Source organism: Glycine max, chromosome 3 (assembly GCF_000004515.6).
Source record: "Glycine max cultivar Williams 82 chromosome 3, Glycine_max_v4.0, whole genome shotgun sequence".
NCBI classification, from domain to species: domain Eukaryota; kingdom Viridiplantae; phylum Streptophyta; class Magnoliopsida; order Fabales; family Fabaceae; genus Glycine; species Glycine max.
In genome coordinates this window covers 4,308,276-4,319,173 of record NC_016090.4, presented here as the reverse complement: position 1 = coordinate 4,319,173, position 10,898 = coordinate 4,308,276, and the positions used below count along the sequence as shown (strand labels likewise).

The 10,898-nt window shown below is 31.9% G+C and overlaps 1 protein-coding gene across 1 annotated transcript; it reads left to right on the top strand.

Annotated features, from left to right (window-relative positions):
* Positions 1-6,296: 6,296 nt before the first annotated feature.
* Positions 6,297-10,685, top strand: LOC106794107 (putative disease resistance RPP13-like protein 1). Its single transcript, XM_041013839.1, has 3 exons — positions 6,297-10,209; positions 10,352-10,423; positions 10,573-10,685. The coding sequence occupies exon 1, from the start codon at positions 6,461-6,463 to the stop codon at positions 10,187-10,189; it is 3,729 nt and encodes a 1,242-aa protein (XP_040869773.1). The 5' UTR covers positions 6,297-6,460; the 3' UTR covers positions 10,190-10,209; positions 10,352-10,423; positions 10,573-10,685.
* The last annotated feature ends 213 nt before the right edge of the window (positions 10,686-10,898 follow it).

Here is a 10,898-nt window from a genome sequence, read left to right as displayed (position 1 = left end):
TCACCGCTTGTTGCAAGGTGAACAACGCCTTTGAATTTTTCTGTTTATTTTTCTTTAACTCTTTTTCTCTAGATGCATTAAGAGCTGAAGTATCCACGGGAATGGTGAAGCCTTCTTCTACTATGTCCCATAAATCTTGAGATGAAAAATATGTTTCCATTTTAACACGCCAGAAATCATAATTTCACCATTGAAGATAGGGAGAGAAATAGTTGACGATTGAGTAGTGTTATCCATAGCTTAGAAAAAATATTATTGGAGTGGGTTAATAGTACAAAGGAAATTTTTGAAGTAGTTGGGAGGATTTTGGAATGGTAGGTAGATAATATAACTACGCCCAATGTATGACCGAACGTAGCTCTGACGCCATTGTTGGTAGTTGATTAGATGATAGTTGACAGTTGATAATTTTAGAGAGTTATTTTAGAAAGAAGGCTATGTCATTGATTTCTTGGATTGTCAATTACAACATACCAATTGTGTATTTATAGGCTCAAGTCACCAACCTCTCAATGGTGGTGAATGTTTCTACATTACTTTAGGTCTTTCTAGAGTTTTCATGATAGATTAGTATCATGATAGTTCTAGATTCTTCTATCTTATACATACACTTATGATTCTAGATTGTTCTACCATATTCATACACATTATAGTTCTAGATTGTTCTACCATATTCATACACACTATAGTTCTAGGATATTCTACTATTTTCATACATATTATATTTAAGAATATTCTAAAAATTTGTAGCAATTTCAACAAATACAACAAAATACATCAATAATGAACTTAAGATGCATAAAAAAGGAACATGCAAACAAGTGAGACCTGCATTCTGTTTTGAATTACATAGACAAATCAAGTCATTCACACTCATCTGCCCAAATTAATCTTCTAAAGTTGGGAGAGTTTAATGACACTCGAGAAGAAAACGAAAATTCAGTAAGGTTTCAAATAGGCAAGTATAAATATAATTGAGTTGGTACCTTTTTCAGATGCATGTGGTTCCACTTTCCATTACAATCGTTACCTAACTTTGGCAGTCTATCTACCAACTTCCATGCTTGGGTCACATACGCTAAGTTATTGTCAATATATATTGGCAACAAATTAAAATTTTCTAGATGAAAAAAAAGGAAAAAATTTACAAATTTGCCGTTAAGAGAAAAAGGCATATAAACACAAACACCCCTCTCACCAAGAGAGAGCTTAACTCATGAAAACAACAACCATCGACCTATACCAGAATTTGGTTTTAAAATATCATAATTTTTTACTGTTTATTTTTAAAAAGTTATTATTTTTAAAAATTGACCGAACGTGCACTTAGATCTTCTCATGCTACACAAAAACCAAGTTTAACAAACATTACACATTTTATAATAATTTATGTGTCTTTTCTTTCACATGAAATATATAGCGTGTTGGGAATCAGTTTGAAAAATAAGAAATCAGGTCTTAGATATGTAGAAGCTATAACTAATAGCTTCATGAAATCACATTCCCAAATAATCACGTCAGTGATGTGAAACCAAACATACTAATAGACTACAAATAACTCAGAAGCATAAAATTTAAATCCCCTACACCATGATGACTGATGTTTCTCATGAAACAAACTGAGAGAAAAACAGACAATTTAGAAAGAAAAAATCACTTTAAAACCCACAATAATAAAATAAAAAAGTTTAAAAACCTTGAAGGGAAAAATGAATCCAGATTTCAAAATTTTCAAATAAGAATGAAGATAAAAAAATAATAACTCAGAAAAATATAGAGGAAAATTGAAATGGGTAAATCTCAATTTACCTGCAAGATGGTTTGAGAAGACCTCTCTCTCTGTGTTCTTTTTTTTTAAAAAAAAAAGGCCTTTGTGTTCTTTGCTTTATGGTGCAATGAGAGGAATGATGATCATAGAGTCGTTATAACTAAGAAGGAGGAAGAAAAGACAGAAGTTGCTGTCAATTTTAATAAATAAGAGCATAAGAGAATATTCTAACATTTCTAGTTCTAACTTCTAAGTTGTTTCTCAAACCCACATTGTTAGCATATAAAAATGTTGTCTCAAGCATGTGTTTAATCATTTTAAAGACCAAATATTATAGTATGGTATATTCTTTATCTTTATGTATTCAAAATAATAATTTTTTTTATTAAATGTTCTTTAAGCATTGACTAGTATTTATAAAAATAATAGAGTAAAATATTTAATTTGTTACATTTAATAAGGAATATTTTCATAATAAAAAAAATTCTTAATTCCAATAAAAATACATTTGATGATCTACTTTTTGCAGTATAAAAACTTTGTATAACATTAGAAATTAAGAAATGTAAAGTCATAAAAAGGAATATTAGTATACTCTATATTGTTTTGAAATTTTGTACTATCCATTTTATAGTAGTATTGAATAAGTAAAATTCTATCAAAATCTTTCACACAAATAAAATCACCTGAGATCTTAATATTATGATTGGGCAAGATTTCCCTCATGAGTGATAGAATCTGAATTTGATTTGATTTTTGCCTGCTGGATGATTTTTTCTTCACCTTTCTTACAATTTAAATTAAGAATTTAAAGAATATATCTTATATATATATATATATATATATATATATATATATATATATAGATTTTAATGCATTAATATACTTAAATTAGATATATTGAATTTCTGTAACAACCTTTGTGAATTATAAGAAAAGTCTGGTCAACTAAATAAGTTAATTTGCACTCATGCATACAATCGCTTCACTTGAACATAACTCAATCGTCATCATTATCATTATAGTGAGTGAAAAGAAATGAAAATTCTCATTACTAAAAAAAAATAGTCATTCAATAAAAAAATAGCCATAAAAGGTCTTGTTAATAAATATTCTTAAATACTAAGAAAACTTAAAACTTAAAAATATTAAATAAAAAATATAATATTAGAATATTAAAATTGTTTGAAATTTAATTTCATTCAAACAATTTTCTTTTTTTAAAATCTTAACAATTCCACTTGTTACAATGTGACAAAACATTCAAGGAAAAAAAAACAAAGTTAACTTAGATGTGGGAGTGGGAAATAGGACAACAAATGGTGCTATAAAAGTAATGTCTTGTTGATAAATAGAAAAAATAAGTTATATAATAAAAGTGTAAATCAAATTTAAAACTTCATTCAATATTATTTTATGATTTATAATAACTATAATAATTATCTTAAAAATTATATTAATGATGATATATGAGTGAATAATAATATAAAATTACTAGCTTTATACTTAATGCAAGGGTTTAAATTATAGAAATATTTTTAAATATTAAATAAAAATATAATAATAGTATATTAAAATTGTTAAAAATACTGTATAGTTTATCATTAAAACTTTTTGGTCCTTTATTAAATCTTAGTAACAGCTCCCTTGTTATAAAGTGACAAAATCTTTTGGGTGTGAGATTGGTGAGAATTAGGGACAATGAAAATGATGCTATGCCAAACATCCTTCAACACCTAACCACAAGGCGGGCTCTTCCCCTGACTAGTAGCAAGGTCATCCAATCAGATGGTGCCACGTGGTGGATGAATATGCGCAGTACCAACCAGTTAATGCCTTCCCGCGTTGTGCTCTATATACAGATGACATCTGCACGAATGATAAGACATGTGTCAGTTACTGATTCGTGGTCATACCTTACATGTCGATCGGACAGGAACCACTGTTTCAGATTCAGAATAAGGATTCACGCGGGTAAGACTCGAATCATCGAATCAGGAGTAAAGATCTTTCATTTTTATTTTTTAATAACTATTTTCTTCTTATGTTTTAGCGTTGACAAGTTTGTCTTTAAAAGACTAAAATTAAAATTTTAGTTTTAAAAGAAAAAGAAATATGATAAATTTATTTATCTGTTATTTTTTTTTAATTGTTGTAAATATAACATTATAATAAATACTTTAAAAAAATAGAAAATCAAACATAACTTAGAATAAACATAATAATAAGCTTTTAAATCAATATTATATTTATTATTATGTTTGCTTTAACTAAGTTTTGTTTTTCTATTTTTTAAGTGTTTATTGTAATGTTATGTTTTTAACTATAGTTGTGAAACCCATGTCGATCATTAACCAAATCAAAATAGTTGATGAGTGGGTCAATGGTGTTGGATCAGTCATTGGACTGGTTTGACCTGATATATTATAAAAATTCAAAATTATATATGTATCTATATATAAGTATATAACTAATATTATTTGAGCAAAAAAAAATCCATCCATACTTCATAATCCAATATAACAATTGATAATAATAAGACATCAAAAACAGGTCGGGCCTGTCCAACCGGGATCTAGTGGTTAACTGTCCAAGTTTGGTTGGGTCCTCTCGTGTCAATTGTATGACCGATCCAATAGTGGAACTGGTTCGGCTAGGCCACCGGGTCTCAGTTGGATTGGTTCGAATAGCTAAGCCAAACTAGATTTCACAACTGTGCTTGCAACTATTGAAAAAGGAGAAAGATGAAGATTAAATTATATTTTAGGTAAATAATCATTTTTGCCCTAGAATGTGTTGAGCACTGACAAATTCATCCCTGAATGTGTGACGTTTGCTCTTTCATTAAAAGTAACGAATGAAAGTTAGTAGATGAATGAATTTGTCCCACTTTTGTCACTTTCGGGGACTAAAATTTGAATTTACATCTTTCCATAACGAATTTGTCAACGCTTTACATATTCCAGGGCAAAAACGACTGTTTACGCTTTTTTTCATTTCTTTTATTACTAAATTTATGAAAATTAAATATATATATTTTTTCACTTCTTTTACTTCATCTTATTAAAAAATGTAATGTATTATATTTTTGATTTTTTTAGTGAAATACACTTTAATACTCCTTATTCATAAAATAAATAAAATGGAATACTTTTAGAAAGTGTGTTTCATCTTTGTTTTGAGAGTATTGATTAAAAAATTAAAAGAAGATTTATTTTATTAAGAAGACTCTAACAAATATTTAGGAGAAGAGATGATACTTAGTTGAATTCTACTAAGCCATTACTCTTGTAAAGTTTTGTTTGGTAGTACAAAAGATAAAAATAATTTTGAGGAGAAAAAATAAGTTTGAGGATAAATATCTTCAAGACTTTAACAAATAAATAATGAAGTTTTTATTATTAGAGTTATATCTAATTATATTATATGTAAAGAAAATTTGAATTTTTGTGAGTTTTTGAATTGAGATTTTAACGGCATAATAGTCATTAATATAAAGTTCACTTAAATCCATTTCAACTATATCTTTTTTTAAAACTTATACTTCAAAATAGCTGTTGATTTAAAATAAAAATATATTTTATAGAAATTATATTTATTAAATATGATAATAGAAAAATATATCTTTTTTTAAAATATAATAAAACCTTTTCATTTGCTCACCATTTTTTTTATTGACTTAAATTTTCTTTTTCTCTCATTTTACTATTTTTGTTTGAGATAATCTCACTAAATATTTTTTACTTAAATAATAATAACATTTTTGTATAGATAAGATATGAAGGATGATCAGAAACCAAGAAATTTTATAAAAATATACATCAAATAATTATAATAGATATACAACATATAAAAATATAGTTAAATTGAATGATAATTTTGATGACACCATTTCAAAGGAATTACTTTAATCACTCCCTCTAGAGTATTATTATTATTATTATTATTATTATGAAAACTTCTTTACAATATTCTTTACTATATTAGTATCTATTATTTATTGATTTTATTTAGTAAAAAATCACACACTTTTCTTTCTACATACTTCTTTTCTTTTTTATGTACAAATAAGGATATATTGAACTCTTTAATTCATTAATATTATGTTCTTAGGGATCAATTAGCATGTGTCTTTTGTTCAATTCTTTCTCTTTTTATTTGTTCAATACTTCTTTTTGTTTTGGTTTAATATTTTTTAATTTCATATTTGTTTATTCTATATGTAAAGATTAATTATGATTTAAATCTTGTACCACTTGATTAAGAAACACAAATTACTATTACTAATGTCAATTGTTTATGAGATCATGGTTTGTTATTAAACCTTTCTAGAACAACACATCTCTATGACAACTTTAAAGTGAGGTGACATTTAAAGGAGAAAGCTGGCCATCACTAACTTTAATTAAAGCATTTTAGAAATATAATTCATTTTTTTAAAAATTAACGGTAGAAATATCATCACTCTTTAAATCTCTTGAGTCTTTAATTAAAGCATTTTAGAAATATAATAATAATAAATAAAAAAAACCTTACTTTTGTCTTGCACAGCAGAACGAGTGAAAGTGAAGAGAGTTGACTTAAGCCAAATCTCATCACATCAGTTAACCTTACCAAGAACCAACCCAGTTCATAGCAACCAATTCCCTTGCCTTTTTCTTTCTACTCTGATCATCTTTTGTTCTTGAGATAATGGCAGCAGCAGTGGTAGGTGCTGCCTTTCTCTCTGCTTTCCTTGATGTGCTTTTCGACAGGCTGGCTTCACCTGAGTTTGTTGACTTGATCCTTGGAAAGAAGCTTAGCAAGAAGTTGCTTCAAAAGTTGGAGTCCACTCTCAGAGTGGTTGGAGCTGTGCTTGATGATGCCGAGAAGAAACAGATCACAAACACCAATGTCAAACACTGGCTCAATGATCTCAAACATGCTGTCTATGAGGCCGATGACTTACTCGACCATGTTTTCACCAAAGCTGCCACCCAAAAGAAGGTAAGAAACTTTTTTTCTCGCTTTTCCGATAGGAAGATCGTTAGTAAGTTGGAGGACATAGTTGTCACACTTGAGTCTCATTTAAAACTCAAGGAGAGTCTTGATTTGAAAGAGAGTGCAGTGGAGAACTTGTCATGGAAAGCTCCATCAACATCTCTGGAAGATGGATCTCATATATATGGTAGGGAGAAAGATAAGGAGGCCATAATCAAGTTGTTGTCGGAGGATAACAGTGACGGTAGTGAAGTGTCTGTGGTTCCTATTGTGGGCATGGGTGGGGTTGGAAAAACTACTTTGGCCCAATTGGTGTACAATGATGAGAATTTGGAAGAGATATTTGACTTTAAGGCATGGGTTTGTGTTTCTCAAGAATTTGATATTCTGAAGGTCACAAAAGCTATAATAGAGGCAGTTACTGAAAAGCCTTGTAACTTGAATGATCTGAATCTACTTCATCTTGAATTGATGGACAAGCTGAAAGATAAAAAATTCTTAATTGTCTTGGATGATGTTTGGACAGAGGATTATGTTGATTGGAGTCTTCTTAAGAAACCATTTAACCGTGGGATTAGGAGAAGTAAGATTCTTCTAACAACCCGCAGTGAAAAAACAGCATCTATAGTCCAAACTGTTCACACCTATCATCTAAACCAATTGTCGAATGAAGATTGTTGGTCAGTGTTTGCGAACCATGCGTGTTTTTCCTCCGAATCGAACGAGAACAGAACAACACTAGAAAAAATTGGAAAGGAGATTGTTAAAAAGTGCAACGGACTGCCTTTAGCAGCACAGTCGCTTGGAGGCATGTTGAGAAGAAAGCATGACATTGGGGATTGGTATAATATTCTCAATAGTGACATTTGGGAACTTTCTGAAAGTGAGTGTAAAGTTATTCCAGCACTGAGACTTAGTTATCATTATCTCCCTCCACATTTAAAACGGTGCTTTGTTTATTGTTCCTTGTATCCACAAGATTACCAATTTGAAAAAAATGAATTAACCTTGTTGTGGATGGCTGAAGATCTTTTGAAGAAACCAAGAAGAGGTAGGACTTTAGAAGAGGTTGGTCATGAGTATTTTGATGATTTGGTTTCGAGATCATTTTTCCAACGTTCAAATTCAAGTAGTTTGTCTCATCGAAAATGGTTTGTGATGCATGACCTCATGCATGATCTAGCCACATCACTCGGTGGAGATTTTTATTTTAGATCAGAAGAACTTGGGAAAGAAACAGAGATCAATACTAAGACTCGTCATTTGTCATTTACCAAATTCAATTCTGCAGTCTTGGACAACTTTGATATTGTTGGTAGAGTAAAATTTCTGAGAACTTTCTTGTCCATTATCAATTTTGAAGCTGCTCCATTCAACAACGAGGAGGCACGATGTATCATAGTGTCGAAGCTTATGTACTTGAGAGTTTTATCATTTCATGACTTCCGAAGTCTGGATTCTTTGCCTGATTCAATAGGTAAATTGATCCATCTGCGCTATTTAGATCTCTCTCGTTCAAGTGTAGAAACACTGCCAGAGTCAGTGTCTAATTTGTACAATCTGCAAACTTTGAAGTTGTATAATTGCAGAAAACTGACTAAGTTGCCTAGTGACCTGCGCAATCTTGTTAACTTGCGTCATCTTGAGATACGTAAAACTCCTATAGAAGAGATGCCGAGAGGAATGAGTAAATTAAATCATTTACAACATCTGCATTTCTTTGTTGTGGGCAAGCACGAAGGGAATGGAATCAAAGAATTGGGAGGACTTTCAAATCTTCGTGGTCAACTTGAACTTAGGAACTTGGAGAATGTTTCCCAAAGTGATGAAGCGTTGGAGGCAAGGATGATGGATAAAAAACACATTAATAGTTTACAGTTGGAATGGTCTAGATGTAACAACAACAACAACAGTACCAACTTCCAACTTGAAATAGATGTGCTTTGCAAGTTACAGCCTCACTATAACATTGAATCTTTGGAAATAAAAGGTTATCAAGGAACCAGATTTCCAGATTGGATGGGAAATTCTTCCTACTGCAATATGACAAGTCTAACCTTAAGTGATTGTGACAACTGTAGTATGCTTCCTTCACTTGGACAACTACCTTCTCTCAAGGTCCTTGAAATTTCAGGATTGAATAGGCTGAAGACTATTGATGCAGGTTTCTACAAGAATGAAGATTGTCGGATGCCCTTTCCCTCCCTTGAATCTCTGACCATTCATCACATGCCTTGTTGGGAGGTGTGGAGTTCCTTTGATTCAGAAGCTTTTCCTGTGCTTAAAAGTCTTGAAATACGTGACTGCCCCAAACTAGAGGGAAGTTTGCCGAATCACCTTCCTGCTCTGACAACACTTTATATTAGTAATTGCGAGCTGCTTGTCTCTTCTCTCCCAACGGCTCCCGCCATTCAAAGTTTGGTGATACTTAAAAGCAATAAAGTAGCACTGCATGCATTTCCTCTCTTGGTAGAAACTATAACAGTAGAAGGAAGCCCAATGGTGGAGGTCATCACTAACATCCAACCAACTTGTCTCCGGTCTTTAACATTAAGGGATTGCTCGTCAGCCGTGTCATTTCCGGGGGGTCGTTTACCTGAATCACTGAAGACTCTGCATATCAAGGATCTTAAAAAACTGGAATTCCCGACGCAACACAAACATGAGTTACTGGAAACACTGTCAATACAAAGCAGTTGTGATTCACTCACATCTCTTCCATTGGTTACCTTTCCAAATCTCAGAGATCTTGCAATCAGAAACTGTGAAAATATGGAATCTCTTTTGGTTTCAGGGGCAGAGTCATTTAAGAGTCTGTGTTCTTTGACAATTTACAAATGCTCCAACTTTGTATCATTCTGGGGAGAAGGATTGCCTGCGCCCAACTTGCTTAAGTTCATCGTTGCGGGCTCTGACAAGTTGAAGTCGTTACCTGATGAGATGAGTAGTCTTCTCCCAAAGTTAGAATATCTCGTCATATCCAACTGCCCAGAAATTGAGTCCTTTCCAGAAGGGGGTATGCCACCTAACCTGAGAACAGTTTGGATTGACAATTGTGAGAAACTACTGAGCGGCCTAGCATGGCCATCCATGGGCATGCTTACCCATCTCACTGTTGGGGGTCGATGTGATGGCATCAAGTCCTTCCCTAAGGAGGGTTTGCTGCCTCCCTCCCTTACTTCTCTGTATCTATATGACTTGTCAAATCTGGAGATGTTGGACTGCACGGGGCTTCTCCATCTCACATCCCTGCAAGAATTAACCATAAAGAGTTGTCCTTTGCTGGAAAATATGGTGGGAGACAGGCTTCCTGTCTCTCTAATAAAATTAACCATAGAGAGATGTCCTTTGCTGGAAAAAAGATGCCGCATGAAGCACCCTCAAATTTGGCCTAAAATTTCCCACATCCCTGGCATTCAGGTTGACGATAGATGGATTTAGCCACCAAGGATGATCAACAGGTATCTTCCAAGTCTAACCAACTAGAAAACTATTTCTGTCAAGGATATGTTTCATTTCATGTCTTTCTCCTTTTACGTTTTACTAAATCCAATTCATTCTGAAATGGAAATTGACCTTGTATATATGTTACTGAATCTACAGAGAATCAACAAGTTATCAAAGGCAACGTGGAAATTGACCTTGTATATATGTTTCGAAGAAGTAACGATGCAGGTACTAAGTAACAACATTGATAAATACTTAAATATAATTATCCGGAAAAATGTTACACATCAGTGTTGTTATATTCTAACTTAATTTCTCCTTAAGATTATTGAGGCCAGAGTGAAAATGACCGTGGGAAACTTATTTTTGTTTTTCAGATATGGTTGATTGGCCCGGAGAAACTGTACCTACCCATGAATCTAAGTTCAAATTTGAACTAGTGCTAAATGTAACTTTTGATTTAATTGACGTCAAATTGACACTTTCTCAATAGCTGAATTTTTTTTTTTTTTTGAATCAAGAAATGAATTAATTCAAAAAAAAAACGATAAACACAAGGCGATCGCAACCGATCCAGCCCCAACAAGCCAAGTAAACAAAAAGACCAAGGAATTGGTTCTAAACTAAACCAAAACCCCAAAAAAGAAATTATGTCATCAACTCAGCAATATACCTCCTATACCTCTTTCTATCCCACACTCTA

Coding starts and splice junctions, on each gene's coding strand:
- LOC106794107 (XM_041013839.1), top strand. CDS start 6,461: ATGGCAGCAGCAGTGGTAGGTGCTGCCTTTCTCTCTGCTTTCCTTGAT.